This window comes from Cyclopterus lumpus, chromosome 1 (assembly GCF_009769545.1).
Source record: "Cyclopterus lumpus isolate fCycLum1 chromosome 1, fCycLum1.pri, whole genome shotgun sequence".
Classification (NCBI taxonomy): domain Eukaryota; kingdom Metazoa; phylum Chordata; class Actinopteri; order Perciformes; family Cyclopteridae; genus Cyclopterus; species Cyclopterus lumpus.
Genome location: NC_046966.1, coordinates 20,522,947 through 20,538,795, shown reverse-complemented (window position 1 = coordinate 20,538,795; position 15,849 = coordinate 20,522,947). Strand labels below are relative to the sequence as shown.

General features: G+C 43.9%; 1 protein-coding gene across 1 annotated transcript in view; it reads right to left on the bottom strand.

Annotated features, from left to right (window-relative positions):
• Positions 1 to 15,849, bottom strand: part of dchs2 (dachsous cadherin-related 2) — a 28,034-nt gene that overhangs the window by 4,437 nt on the left and 7,748 nt on the right. The window contains exons 6-19 of the mRNA XM_034533324.1: positions 13,417 to 14,442; positions 12,682 to 12,869; positions 11,731 to 11,830; positions 11,489 to 11,658; positions 9,733 to 10,579; positions 9,054 to 9,293; positions 5,773 to 5,907; positions 4,152 to 4,361; positions 2,812 to 3,672; positions 2,609 to 2,722; positions 1,802 to 2,013; positions 1,535 to 1,686; positions 636 to 766; positions 222 to 508 (exon numbers count right to left, since the gene is read on the bottom strand). Of these exons, the coding sequence (XP_034389215.1) occupies positions 222 to 508; positions 636 to 766; positions 1,535 to 1,686; positions 1,802 to 2,013; positions 2,609 to 2,722; positions 2,812 to 3,672; positions 4,152 to 4,361; positions 5,773 to 5,907; positions 9,054 to 9,293; positions 9,733 to 10,579; positions 11,489 to 11,658; positions 11,731 to 11,830; positions 12,682 to 12,869; positions 13,417 to 14,442 (4,673 nt within the window). The remainder of the gene's footprint in view (positions 1 to 221; positions 509 to 635; positions 767 to 1,534; positions 1,687 to 1,801; positions 2,014 to 2,608; positions 2,723 to 2,811; positions 3,673 to 4,151; positions 4,362 to 5,772; positions 5,908 to 9,053; positions 9,294 to 9,732; positions 10,580 to 11,488; positions 11,659 to 11,730; positions 11,831 to 12,681; positions 12,870 to 13,416; positions 14,443 to 15,849) is intronic.

The window sequence follows — 15,849 nt, the reverse complement described above, 5'->3', positions numbered from 1 at the left end:
ATAACACTCACAAAGACTTTTACAAACCTGTTAATTCAAAATATTCTTTCTTCTTAATTACTTGAATAATAAACATGAATGAACAATGTTATTTACAATGTATACATCCTGAATAAGACATGCCGTAGAAGGTTTTTCCTACTGTCGTTTTTTTTTTTACAGCTTGTTGACACCAACCTGTCATCCTTGAACCTTTTGATTGATAAATATCTCATCTGTACCTGGTAAGAGACCTTGGTGAACACTGGGGCGTTGTCATTGACGTCAAGCACTTGAACTTTGACCTCTCCGGTCGTCTGGTGGAGGGAATCAGACGCCCAGACTGCCAACGTGTACTCTGTCTGCTCCTCGTAGTCCAGGGCTCGAGTCAGGGTGACCACGCCAGTGTATCGGTCGATAGCAAAGGGAAAGTTGGTGCTACTGTTGTCTGAAAAGCTGTAGGTGATGGTTGAGCTGAGGTCTACGTCGTTCGCAGTCACCTGGGTGACCATGTAACCTGCCGGCAGGTCTGAAGTAAAACAGAAAACATCAAAATAAGTCCACAAACGATAAAGATAAAGAACATAGACAGTGTTTATATCGGGATGAGTGTTTATCACTGCAAGCAGTCAGAGAGCAGAGGGGGCTGGTCTTACTCTCTGCTATGACCACAGGCTCCATGGGGGGGATGGCAGGGCTGTTGTCATTGACGTCCACCACTTGGACCCTGAAGGTGGCGGTGCTGCTGAGAGGAGGGTTCCCCCTGTCTGCTGCCTGCAGAACCAGCCTGTAATATAAAAAGGCAGTAAACACATGATGCCACGTTGCATTATAGAGATGGTGTATCATTGTATTATTCTGGGCTGGAAATGTATGAAATATACAATAATAGAATTAAGCTGATATTTGAAGTCTTTGTACTTTTTCCTTATATTCTAAAATCAGGTAATTCTTTCACTTGAGATGTTTGACCGTTGCACTGAATTACTTTGAACTACTTTATTTTATTTATTTTTAAACAAGGACATTTGCCAGACAGCTTTCTATTAAAGAAGATTAGGACTTTGCACTCATAATAAAATTGCTGAATCAAGATCAGGGGCCCAATTCATCAAATTTGAAACACAAGTTAATTTCCTCTCACTCATTCACAGTAGACCTTGTTTCAACTATTAAACTTGTAAACCATGCATGACATTGGAACTTATTTGTCTGCAATTTGCGAGCAACAATGATTTGTCGAACCTAGTAATGCTGCAGCCATTTGCAAACTGCCCACAGTGCCATAAAGACCCTCTCACTGTGACCACACACATTGACTCTACTCTATTTAATGACTTCCCATTTTAACTCATTTAAACAAAGAAAGAAGTCTTGCTTCCATCTCCGAACAAACAATTATTATTTTGTTTGCACTCGACAACTACACAAGGGTTTGACACTGAGCCAATGGCAAAGACTCATGGGATGTGTGTTTGCTGAATGCAAACAAAGTCTCATCATACATTCTAGAAATGCTCTCATAATACTTTTGAATACGCAAAAGTCGGCGTACTTGTACGAGGGCGTGATCTCGCGGTCCAGTAAGACTTTGGTGGCGAGAATCCCGCGAACAGAGTCCACGACGAATGCTTCGTTGTTGTTACCGGACACGATGGAGTACTCGATCTGCCCGTTCATCCCGCAGTCGGCATCAGACGCAAACACCTGCGGGGGAATTATATAAAGTGATCGTTATTAATAACATCTCACAACTGAATATATGATATACCTGCACGGTATTTCCAATGTCAAAGAGGGCATAGATACTCATACTGTCTACCTGCATGATGTAGGTGTTGTGCACTTGCCCCTCCCAGACAGCTGTTCTGTAGTTGCTGTGTTCGAACACCGGCGCGTTGTCATTGATATCCAGCAGGCTGATGGAGGCCTGGCAGTGAGCCGTCTGCAGCCCGTTGTCAGCCAGCACCACCAGTTGGATCTGAGGGCTCGCCTCATAGTCCAGAGAGTTATCCTTCTGCACACGGATCTCACCTGGAGGAGAGGAGCACAGATATGTCACTTTTCATCTATTAAAAAAGGTGCTGACAGAAGCACTTTTAGGTTCACGTCTTTGTGGCAACCCTAAAAAAGTATTTAGTCCTATGTCAGTATAATAATGTGTATTTAAGCGTAACTGTGGCTACCTCATTACTTTATGGAAACATGAATCCCAATAGAATATGATCAAAATCAGGCAGGCAACAATCATAATCCTTGAGGAAATACTTGTCAGATGAAGCAGATAAGCCGAAAGGACATTTTGAAAAGAAAAACACAGAAAATAACAAAAAGCCCCAAAGTGGTTAGATTAGACGCTCTTCTTGGTTAAACACAAACAATGGTGAGGACTGGAAATCACAAAGTTATTTTCTGGATGCATTTGTGGAAAATAAAATGGACGAGTGAATGGGAAATTTGTGCTATTAGCGTAACTCAATTGATGAAAGCATGCATGACTTTCCTGTAAATACATAACAATAATCCCATCTGCTAATCATAACCAGTGAACTCCAGCTACAACTTTGGATGGGCGGCAATAATTTAAAAAAAGGAACAAAAGGAATGTTTTTTTGGTTTCGTTTCTTACCCGTGTGCCGGTTGATGGAGAAAATATGGTTCTCGTTGCCATTAAATATGGTGTAGGTGATCCTTTGTCTGCTGTTGGTTTGGTCGCTGGCCTCCACTTTTGTAATCCAAGTGCCTTGACAAAGAGAGCGAGATGGTCGATGACTTTTTTTTTTTTTTTAAATGGCATGAAAACAGAAAGAAAAAAAAGGTGGAAAAACCTACCGGCTCTGCTGTTCTCCTTCACGGTAGCGTTGTACACTTTGTTGGTGAACTGTAGCCCTTCGTGCTCTCCCTTCAGATGGATGAAGACCAGACAGGTGGAGGTTAAGACAGGTTGTCCGTCGTCTGAAACCACAACCTGCAGCTTCCTCCCGGAGAAACCCGCTCTCACTCGTCTCCTCAGGGAAATCTCTCCCGACTCGCCGTTGATGTCGAACAGGTTTTCCTCGTCAGACAGCGTGAACCGTACGGTGCCGTTGTCCCCCTGGTCGGCGTCGGTCGCCGCCACCGTGGTCACTATCTGGTTGGGTAGAGTCCTCATGGAAACCCACGCGTTGACGGGATTCTGCTCGCACACCGGCGCGTTGTCGTTCACGTCCTCCACCTGGATGGTCAGCGACGCCGCGGAGCTCAGGGGCCCTTGGGTGCAGCCGTCGGCGGCCACGGCTCTGAGGGTGTACTGCGCCCGACTCTCTCGGTCCAGAGACCTGGTGGTGCGGATCACTCCCGTGAAAGCGTCCACCGAGAAGGCCCCCTGGCTGCTGTCCTCTGTCAGAGAGTAGGTCAGGTCCCCGTTGGACCCCTCGTCAGGATCAAAGGCGCTAACACGCAGGACCTCGGCGCCTGCAGGTAGGCCCTCGCTGACGGAGGCGTGGTAGCTCTTACGGGCGAAGGAGGGAGCGTTATCGTTCTGGTCCAGCAGCAGCAGCTGGAGTTGGGTGGAGGAGCTGAGCGGGGTGGGGCCATAGTCCCGGGCCTGTATGGTGAGTGTGTAATTCTGCCTTTCCTCGCGGTCGAGGACTTGCGTGGTGCTGACGGCACCGGTGTGGCTGTTGATGGTGAAGCGACCTCTGTAGTCCTCATCTGAGGACGGAAATTAAAGTAAGTTCCTGGTTCATTTCTAACTATTTAACTCACCAAAGTAATTACTGAGACAAGCGTGGTGTTGTTGATGTTGTTGTTGTTGTTGACAACATTGGACACAATAGTTGAGCAATAATCTAAACCACCTGAAATGTCGCTAATAATGCCGCATTGCACAGACAAACTTTGCACGTGCAATAATTTCCTGTGAGTTCTTCTGTTAACTGCAATATATGTTCACAATGGAAAGTTTGGGACTTTTTATGATTTGCCTCCAACGAGTTTAGCTCACCTCAGCGTTTGTTTCAAAACCTGTATGATGGCTTAGTTTATTTCCCCTTTTGGGCCTTTTATTCATAATGTCAATGAGTTCACAGATCTCAGCGATTAACTTGGTGAAAACAAATGTTATTACCAAAACCACCAAATCATGACCCAAAATAGCTTGATATACAGAGCACTCTCCGGGGGCTCCTTACCTAAAATGGAGTAGTGTATGGTTCCATTTTCTCCGTGATCCGGATCAGATGCCTGAGCAGTGTGGACCACCCCTGGAGGAAGGTTTTCTGGCAGGCTGATCTGGAAGGAGGACTGCATGAAATCCGGAGGGTTGTCGTTGTCATCCAGCACCGAGCAGAGCACCGTGGCCGTGCCCGACAGAGGCCGCGTGCTGCTGTCACGAGCCTGGACTGTTAGACATGAGAGCAAAAGGAAGTCACACCTCACGCTCACTGCAGGAATCTCTGTCGCATTTTTTTTAATCTCATTTTGACGGTCGTGGGAAATCACATTGCAATCCCAGTATACATGTTTTTTTTTCACCACTGGGCCACAAAGACGTGCTTTTTAAATATATATAAGTGAATAAGTGAAAATGGCAAAGAGTCCACAGCCATGCCAGCAGCTCTGTGAAGCTGCTCGTGGCAACAATGACGTTGTTAACATGCAGATGCTTAAAGGGTGTAATGTTTAAAATAAAATAAACACTGAAGCTGGTGGAAAAGACATCGGTCCAGGACCAAATACCTCCAAAGCTTAAGTATTTGAGGCTTTCAGTTATTTGACTTGATAATGGTGCTAGAAGTAAATTCAGTGGGTCAACAACGTCTTTAGGATTAAAAATCCTGTCAACGTTTCATATACTGCGACAGCTTTTTATACGTGCTGAAAATAATTTGTATTTCTTTTCAAATTCACCACATATTTCAATATTTCCCAATCAGAAGCCGGGTGATTCTGGCGCAACTTCAAGCCCTTTTTTTACGCTTTCTTTTCTTTTCTGTGATTAAATGTAATTGTTCATCATGCCGCCGCCGACTGTGCAAATATTATGATAAGACATGTGAAAGCAGTTGGTCATTAAACACGGCTGAATAGGTTGCGTGTAATAGCTGTGTCTGCCCACGGGAGACTGAAAGCAAAAGGCACTTCAAAAGGGCAGAGGGAGCAGTCAGGGGAGGTTAGACATGCTGTACCTCAGCCCTTTAAAAGTCCACCGTTTCCTCAACGTAAATCAATCGGCTGAATTATGGAGCCGTCAAATAAAAGACTGAAATTCTTTACGACTTTGGCTGTGAAGCTACGTCGAGAGAGAAGGAAGAGAACGAGAAGCAGAGGACGAGAGAAATGTCTCTGTTTTCTTTTTTGATATTTTTCTTCTTCTAACCCTTAGAATCGCGGGCTTTCGAGCAGTTGGTTGTGGTTGAGCTTCACAACTTCTGGAGAAGATTTGTCAACACAAAACTGCTCGTTTTCCATGAAGTGTAATAAGCTTTCAATTGCATTTGTTCCTCCTACTTCATGTAGGACACATTATTATTTCTGAGCTCTCAATCGTTAATTGGTTCTGAAAATCACGAGATGTGTTTGTTTTCTGTCTGTCGTGAGGAGCGGAGAACAAAAAGTGTTTTTTTTTTTTTGCATGCCGGTGTATTTGCATAGCTCCCCACTGTATTTTAATGACATTTGAATGGCAGACATACAGGACCTCATCACTGGGAGTGTTTATTTTTGTGCGTTTTATATATATATATATATATATATATATATATATATATATATCTATATCTGTCTCTCGGGTGTAACGGGTTTGTGTTTTACCTCTGAGAGTGAAGTGATGCTGCTGCTCTCGGTCCAGGTAGGAGGTGGTGGTGATCAGACCGGTGTAAGGGTTGATGCTGAAGAGCTCGTAGCCGGCGCCGGGCAGCAGACTGTACCACACCACGGCGTTCTCCTCTGGGGGAGGAACACGGGAGGTTAACGGTTGTAAGCTCGAAAATAAAAAACTAATTTCATAAAATGTGTGTGAAACTACTAAAATTAGTACAAACAAAAAACATTATAATTAAGGTACCAATATTGTTATTATTATGGTTATTGCTATATTTATTTAAGTGTTCTGTACCACATGGTGCCCAGCATGTGGCATCAAAGTTGATCAGATCGGCCCATGACTCTTATTTAAATCTCTCTCAAGCAAAAATATCATTCAAAAGTCAAACAGACAAAAGAAATCGGGACTCTTCTAGGTGCCGACCTCCTTTTATATATAACATATATATTTAACATGTGGCTCTGTATAGAAATCTTCTTTCATTTGAAAGTAAAGTCTACGCTGAGAGTTATTTCAGTTCTCGTTCTTCCATGCGGATTAGAAATGTAATCTTGTCTTTGTCGCGAATAAGACCTGAAAAGAAGTAAATAATGACATAATTTAGCTTCTTTTCTTCTATAAAACACGATAATACTTTCTAAAAAAAAAATCATGTTTTCTTTCAATCTCAGCATTCACATCGGTGTTCAGCACCTCATCAGGTGAGGTCATATTTACGGCCGGACTCGTTTTTCAGGCGAGGCATTAACAGATGCCATATTGAAAACAGCACCACAGGGTTTTTGGTAAATCACAGAATCACCTTTAAAAAAACGGACAGCGCAGCTAAAGGCCGTGATGTGAGAGCCCTTTGCTGCAGGAGAATGGATGCAGTGTTCGGGGATGAAAGACAGTATGAGAGCTGGTGTCGTGAAACATAAAATACCTGCATCGTGCAGTCATTAAGGCCTGCTTCTCCTCACTGACATCAGTTTTCAGTGGAACCATTTTCTCACAAAGAAATAAGCCTGAAATCTGTTGCTCGCTTTGTGTTTTTGTTTTTTTATAGCAGCTTAGTAAGAAAATGTTTTTTTTTGTTTGTAATTTGAGACAAACCAACATCACTGCCAATGGTTATCTAACTGGATTGAACATTTTGAATGGTATTTCATATTTTCTCTTTTCCTACGATATAGTTTGCATATTTTAAAAAACAGAGCTATTCTTTAAAAAAATCCCTCAGAACTCCGAGTAACACGAAGGGTAGCTGTCACACTCGTTGATACCGTACTTCTCCTCTGAGCGACTTCAACACATGGAAACTAGATCCCGGGGCAGACACAAGCACAAAACAATGGTCATCTTTGGGGAGCGTTGGGGGGGGTGGGGGGGCAGCAGAAATGATAATCAAATAAGACTGCTGGGAGAGCTGAGCTGAGCTGCCAGACGAGGCGATTTTGAGGAGACAGATGAAAACACGGCGCCTATTGGCACAGATGGCTTGGATTAGGGAAATCGTCACGAGAGAGGAGACCTCTCAAATCTCCCAGAGGAGCCGTGCGCTTGCTGTTCTTGGACAATTCTCACCCCGAGTTCACATGGAAAGCCCTCCTGTGCAAGATCCTCCTGCCACATGCCCTCCACCGTCAGTATTGGAGGGCATGTATCCCCCCCCCCCCCCCTCCTGAACACAACGCGTTTAAATAAACAGGACTGATGTGTAGATTTGTGAATATGATTATGGGGCTAGCTGAATGAGTTTGGCTGGGATGCACGGTGAACATATAGCACATGGAGAAGAAAACAAATGGAACACCACATGAAGAAAAGAGGGGCAGCGGTTGGTTTCAATTAAACCGCTAATGGAGTGAAACTAAACAGACGACGGCCGTGATTCACTGCAGCGAGAGAGCTGCCGCTGCACCGCATTCGTCAAGTGGGTTCTTTGCTTTAAAGACAATAATAACTAACTATTAATGCTTAAAACAGAGAAATGTTAAAGGGGAATTTCCTCTTTTTTGCCTTTTAGTACATTTAACAGGTTTACATGCTTTTTTAAACCACAACTATTTACGTCTTCATTATTGATTATTAAATTACACCAATATTTTTGAGCTTAGACACTTTTTTATGTGTTTAATGTTGTATTTATGTGGCACTGTTTGTTTTCACGCATATTGAGTGTGTGCTTTGAGGCTGTTCGGCCTCAAGGAGACAAGCCAGTGCTGCCATCTAGGCTCCTTGGAGGTGCACTGCCTTCTCCACTTCAGGTTCAACTTCAATGCTACGGGATGAAAACCGCAGCTCGTCTGACGGTTCACTCATAAATCATAACTGAGATTTTTAAGGAAGTTCAGTGATTTTTTCCTCTCGTCGCTCAAGTAAATCTTAATAATTTTGACAACCTGAGTGCATTCAAATCATTCTTTATTTTCTCATACATGTCTAGCCAAAGATTTGTAAAAACACTACATAAAAAATAACTAGATATGCAAGTGCCTGAGTGAAAGAGAACCTCCATTTTCTTAGACGGCTTGCCCAGCAATCCAGAAAATAATCATAAGTTTACTTATGTATGTATGAACATTTAGTTACTATTTGTTCCCCTACAGCTTTACATCACATCTCTTTGTTTTCCACGGCAAGTTGAAGTGTCCCAATTGTCGTTCATAAATATGCAACTTGTGACCAACTTCATACAAACAAGGGTTTCGCTGATGCTGTGCGAAAAGCCAGCGAGTGAACACTGAGTTACAACTATTTTGTCAAACTACTGTTTCCGAGGGATGTTTTTCCCAGATTTTTGTCTTGTAATTTTCTCTTACATTAAACATTTATTTGGAAGATTTTATAAAAATCGACAGGAAAACAACACCTGTTTTGTTAATCGTTTAATTATTCGGGTAATTTTTATGTTTCAGCTTCTCAATTGGAAGGATTATGTGCGATCATTCGTCTTATGTGATAATAAACTTAATATCTTTAGTCTTTAAATGTTGGTCGGGCCAAACTCATCTTGGGCTTTTGGAAATTGTGATGGGCAATTTTCAAATTTCTTTTTTTGACAAAGATTATTACATTTATTGAAATTATAAACTGTAGATTAATTATTACTATTAACATTTAACCCAGGGCTGCGAATAGTGTTTAGTGTGTTAAACAATTAACGGAATTATTTTCTTCCATTTTTTACTTTTATATGATAGCGTTAACTCAAAAACACATAATTAACACACAACCCCCCCCCCCCCCCCCCGCTGATAATTCATAATAATCTGGTAATTATCACCTGAATCATCGTCAGTGGCGGAGACCCGGATCACTGGTTCTCCGGGGTCTCTGTTCTCCGCCACACTGGCGTTGTAGACGCTCTGACTGAAGACAGGTGTCTGGTCATTCACATCCCCCACCTCCACCGTCAGAGTCTGGGTGGAGGAGAGCGAGGGCCGGCCGCGGTCGACTGCACGGACGGTCAGGCGGTGGAACCGGTGCGTCTCGTAGTCCAGAGGGGCCGAGAGACACAAGAGGCCTGTAGAAGGCGGAGGAAGATCAAATTTGAATATGATGATGTCATACCGCATTTTCAGTATGTTTTTATCTTCCTATTAAGAATAGGGATACAATTAAGATTTAAAATCAAGTTTTCAGGCGCTTCAATCCTTTAACCATTCAGAATATTTTTGTCCTGCAGGAAAAGTATAATAAATAATGGACCTAAGAGGCAAATATCAATATGAATATTTAAATGTAACAATATACAGCCAATATTCACTTGTTCTACAAGCACATCACATAAACATACATTATGAACCTGTACCCAGAGTCTCTGGAAAACACTGCTTCAAAATGTACTGCACTCCAATTCCTTTTGTCTTATCCATTGACATATACAGAAATACAAATATAACAGCAGTGAGCTCATATTGGCCGATACATCCGCCCAGTCTATCTATGAATAAGAATCATACCTGTTTTCCCCTCCAGTGTGAAGAGTCCATTCTTGTTTCCAGCCATGATGACGTAGGAGACCACCCCGTTTTCCCCGAGATCTCCATCTATGGCCACAAAATGATGCAGCAGACTCCCCACCTCTGCATCCTCCATCACCTGGACTGCGTCCGCCGACACAAACACCGGCCTGTTATCGTTCACGTCCAGCAGGAACACCTGAGCCGTCACCGACGCCCGTCTCCGCTCCTCCATCCTCTTCGCCTGGTCCGTGGCCGTCACGGTGAAGGCGAAGCTGGGGTCGGTCTCGCGGTCCAGAGGTGCCGTTATGGTCAGGCTCCCCGTGTGAGGGTTGATCTGAAACGGGAAGCGTGAGGAGGAAGACCCGCTCAGTTCGGGGTCCAAAGTCAGGGAGTAGCGGAGGTCACTGTTAGAGAAAGTCCCATCGGCGTCCCGGGCGTGGAAAGCGAACGCCAGCGAGCCGACCGCGGCGTCCTCCCACAGGCCGAACGTCACCAGTTTGTCAGGAAACCAGGGCGTGTGGTCGTTGACGTCCTCCACCATCACACTGACCAGCACTGACACGTTCGCCCCGGGGGAGAGTCCGGCGTCTTCGGCCCGCACCATGAGGAGGTACTGCATGGCCGACTCGTAGTCCAGCGGCTGGTTGATGTAAATGTCCCCGGAGGAGCCGTCGATGCCGAAGTGAACGCTCCCGTCGCCCTCGGAGACGGAATAGTGGACTCTGCCTTTGTATGAAACAGCGGCAGAGCCGATGACGGTCGCTGGCTCGGTGTCCTCTTTGGCCGTGAAGCGCCTCATGATTTGGTGTTCGGCGTGGCCGTACAGAGCCTCCAATCCATGGACCTGCAGGTGAAATACTGTTTTGAAAACTCACAGCATAAACGAGACACCACAAGCCAAACCACTGGGAAGAATTAGGAAAAATCTCCCAGATATGGTGATTACTTTGTGCTTTTGTTCATATGGTGGATCGGATGCTGTCATCCCCTAAATGGAGGCGGAGCTGTTGTTTTTGTACAGTATGCATGCATACATTTAGGAATCTGTAGTATTCAATGATTGATCCAATGAGCGCAATTGTATTCATGTGAGATGATGTCAGTCCCCATAGAATCCATTTCTCAAAGTGAAATGACCTGTGGTGACCTTGAGGATAATCACAGCCTCACAAACTTTTACAACCACATATTAGAGACCGTGGGCATTCAGAGGATATATGGCTTCCCAAGCTTTATTGACAATAAGCGGGTTTCTGAGAAGTTTCCATCCAACGGTTGAAAAGCGTAATTCTTGCTAGAAATCTCCAAATGTCAAGAAATCTAGATAACAAATCCCAGCGTGACTCTTTATATGGTGTTCCTCAAGATCTGAGTGTCTTCATGTGGTATTTTGGAGTCATTTCTGATCATTTGTATCAATTCTAGAGCGGTTTAACAAATGGTTACATTGAGCACCAAATCTGTGCAACAAATGATGTCAACCCAAAAAGTGCTTATAGAACTTATGAAACATAAGAGCATGGGAGTGGCCATCGTATACTTCCATCGTAATGTTCAAAGTGCCCGAAGAGGCGCCTAACCAAGACAAGATGTTTTATTACAGATTTATGACGAGAACAACTTGACACACAGTGCTGAACTGCATCATCTGCCGACTTCTGTGAGGTCTCAATTACAACAATTACCATTCCAAGAAACTTTCTGAAATAAGTATATCCAGTAGTCACGGTAGGAAATGGAGCGATAACTGTACCTGTACATGAATGACTGCAGTGTCCTCCAGAGGCGGGACTCCGCCGTCCTTGGCCGTCACCGTCAGAGTGTAGAGCGGCTCGCTGTTCTCGGTGAACAGCTCCGTCGTTCGGATGTCTCCACTTTCACTGTCAATCTCAAAGTGTCCAAAACCCTCGACCTGCAACTCGGCTGAGAGAAACACACGACGGTGATGCCCGGGAACTCATCCATGACGTGCGTGATGTGTGCACCGTAACTCACCTGTGGCCATAGAGAGTGTGACTGTTCCATTTTCTCCTGCGTCTAAATCTTTGGCAAACATGTTGGTCACCAAGGAGCCCGCCGGGAGACCAGCCCATATCTGCAATGAGTGGATTAGACTGGATATATAACGACATGTCAACCACATTGTACACTTTAAAGACGCATATCTGCAAGTCTGATGACGTGTTTTTTAAAAAATGCTCCGGAAAAGTCGTGACGGTGAACAGGAGATCGGAATGGGCCAATCCGGAGAGAAAATATGACACAAATTCAGCTTTTACCAGTGTTGAGATGAGGGAAAATGCCAAATTGCACATATATGTAGAAAACAATACAAGCTCCGATTGTGTTTCCCCTCAAGCCTCTCAGGAAGCTATATTATGCCATTGCTCTTTCAAGAAATATGACTTTTGTGTGCAAGTTTTTGGAGGCGAGTTGAAGGAGAAAATGGACGCCTGTGGTGATAATGAAGAAGGCCAAAAATATTTAGATTGGAAGTTTTCGGAAGGATCCATAAACACAACAGTCCCAACACAAGGTCAATTTAGTAGCCGTTTTGGAGAGTTCCCATATCTATCACCGTTATAATAATAACAGCCGCCGAGTGGACCTTTTTGGGAGATTGTTTTTCGTAAGCTCCACATTCCAATTAAAAAACATTTACTTTCAATCATAATTTGTCAACCGAAACAGATGAAAAGTTCAGTGTTGTAAACCTGAGCATCTACAATTCCTGTTGAGGATTATGACCACACAATCTCAAGGTCATATTTATCAGAATAAAACTGTTAGAAGAAAAAAAGTACACACTGAATTGAATTTTTTACAGTGCTATATTCTAGAAGAGAACCTTTCTTGCCGCACATCAAACATCTGTCCGTCTACCAGGACACACACAGACACACACTCTTGTCGTACAATATCCAGGTGAGATTCTAACACGATTACCTGCACGTTGAGCTCCTTGCTGGCAGGCAGGTGAGTAAACTGGGGGGTGTTGTCGTTGATGTCCGTGACCAGGATGTGAGCGGTGGCGGTGGCGTTGAGGCGAGGGTGGCCCTGGTCCGTAACCATCACCTTCAGGCGGTGCTGGCCGTGCTGCTCCCGGTCCAAAGCCACCCAGTTGATGATTTCACCTGGAAGGGTACAGAGAAGGGTCAACAAGGTGAGGATGACACGGTCAAGCCTAATGGCTACACGTTAAACATCCTAAACATACTTATAATATATTATAATCTTCTCATAGCACTGTATGATCAAAGTTATAAGCACTCAATCATATCAATAATGATTTATAACAATATTCACACATTATAAAGCGAAGACAGTCAAGTATCAATACTGACATTGTTTTCTCCAATGATCACAGTGTATTATAGTGTCCACTAGAGTCAAAAATTATTTCAAAACGTTTTTTTGTGTTGATCTTTCATAGATGTAATGATATTTTAACTTAACTTAAAGACCACTAAGAGTAACTTCTAATCATTTAATAATGCATTATAAATTATAAAAAATGTGAGATTAGTGACCAGCTATTATGAAGTATTAAATATAAAAATGCTTCATAATGTGTTGTGCTTTTCATATGACGCACTGTGAATAATAATGACTGCTTATAACTATGATTACACAGGGCTATAAGCAGTTTGTAACACACATTGCGTTACCAAATCTTTTTACCTGTTTTCGCGTTGATGCGAAAGAACTTCCCATCTGTGAGCAGGATGTAGGACAGCTGGGCGTTTTTCCCAGAATCCTCATCCACGGCCTTGACTGTTCCCACCAGGCCTCGAGGCGACGCCCCCTCCGACACGGTGAAGTAGTAGACCTCGCTGCCGAACACCGGCGGGTTGTCGTTGACGTCCAGCACCAGCACTATCACCGTGGCTGTCGCCGTCGTGTTCGCCAGCGAGGCCTCCGCGGCCGCGGCCGACACTCGGAAACGAAACGTGGATTCCGTCTCGAAGTCCAGATTGTGGGAGAGAAACAACCAGCCGGTGTTTGGGTGAACCCGAAACGGAGCGGCGGGGAACCCGGCCTCCGTCTCCAGGGAGTAGGTGAGACCCGAGTTCGACAGGTGAGCTCCCCGGCTGCGGTGCGCCCTCACCTGGATGACCCTGGAATCTTTCCTGTAGCCCTCTCCTATCTCCACCTGGTAGACCAACGTCTCGAAGGCCAGGCTGTCTTCGCCGGCGGTGCGGTCCACGTCGACCGCGAGGGTCAGCGTGGCGCTCAGGGAGAGTTCCCCTTCATCTTTCGCCACGATTTCCAGGCCGTACCTCTGCTGATGACCCGCCCGTAAACTCTGGATCAACGTGACCGTCCCGCGGTCGCGGTCGACGGCAAACATCCCGTTACTGGTGCTTTTCAGGTGATACTGCACCCTCCCGTTGGCGCCGCTGTCGTGGTCGTGTGCGTGAGCGATGAACAACACTGTGCCCGGGAGGGTGTTTTGAGACACCGTGATGGCGTCGCCGGGTTTGGGGAAGACGGGAGCGTTGTCGTTGATGTCGGCGATGGTGACGTTGACCTGCGTGGTGCTGTAAACCGGAGAGGTGTCCGTGTAGGACTGAAGGACCAGCAGGGCGTACGGCTGGGACTCGTGGTCCAGAGGGTTGACGTTGCTGATCAGGCCGGACTTCGGGTGAACGGAGAACAAACCCTGAGGGTCTCCAGACGAGATCCGGTAGGACACTGATTCTGAGTCTGTGAAGGCGAAACGTTTTTTATTAGTAGATGATCGTCAAAACAGGAAAGGGTCTGTTCTACTAAATGCTAAAGTAAAAAAGAAAAAAAAATTGATCCAGACTTTTGAGATATTTCTACCCGCTCCCCAAAACAATGGAGAATGAAAATGTTCACTCCATTGTTTCTTGTTCACAGCGATACAAACAGTACCTACTACATATTAATCTCTACTGTACACACAATTTTGCTTACTTTTTTTGCTGAGAGAAAACAAAATTACGTATGAACCGTCTGACTGCCAATTTAACTTTTAACATAACAATTATTACGTGTTATTTTTTGCGGAAATCTGTAATCAAAGATGTTTTCTTCAGTTTGTAGAATATGAGTCCAACACTTCTTTTGCAGCACAACGATATTACATTGAAAATGGTATTTGAAACACATTTCGCCTCCTGTGAAAATTGCATTAGGCCATATTGCAATTTCGATAAAATGCACACAAGTATTCTTTAGTTTGCATACATACATAAAAAATGTATATATGTTGTCCAGTAGAATTAATGAGCTGGATTGAATTGTGGAAGAGCTCCAAGTGTCTCTGTTAAACGGGGTGATACACGGACCACACTGTAAACAGTTTTCAGAGGAACTATTTCTTTGGTAGAAAGTAGTTCTGCTAAAAAAACAGCTCATAGTTGGGTTGCTGATTATTTCTTGTGGAAAGAGGTGCTTATAGTTGACATTTAAAAAATGTAATTGCTTTGGACACCACAAACAACTTTTTGTTAACACAGCTGAAGGTTAATGCTGTAATAAGAGGGGTTATGTGAGAGAAAAGAAAACAAATGAAAGGAAAAAATTGAAGAAAAAAAAGTGTTAAGAAAGAAAATAAAGAAAGAAATAAACTAAACTACCACTCATCTTAAAATGAGTATATTAATTTGCGGTCCAATGTAGTAAAAGATGGCCGTAAGAACACCACACAGCACACACAATAAAGCAACAACAAGTAATTACAGGACAGCTCAGAAGATCTCATTAATCCCCTGTTTGGTGCTCTTCAACAGCAACAAACGACACACTGAAACACGCAGACGGCTTATGGACGCCCGATTCTGTTGTTTGCGTTAATCTGTTAATTGATTAAAAACCTTAAATGACCGTCTAGTGTAAAGGGAGCGCTTTAGCTGCTGAAGGGACTGAGTGGAGTTAGTGACACATAACTAGTGGATGATAGAGAGATAGTCCTGGAGTGTCTAGTTTGAGTCGGATCAAATATTATGCACAATGCATGCTTCTCTATTTGTATTTATTATATTCAAAACTAATTTTTACCTTCAAATACGCTAAACAAATGCTTTTATGATAAATATATTCATAATGCCAATACATTCTACATCAGTCCAAGTGTAGGTTTAAGTT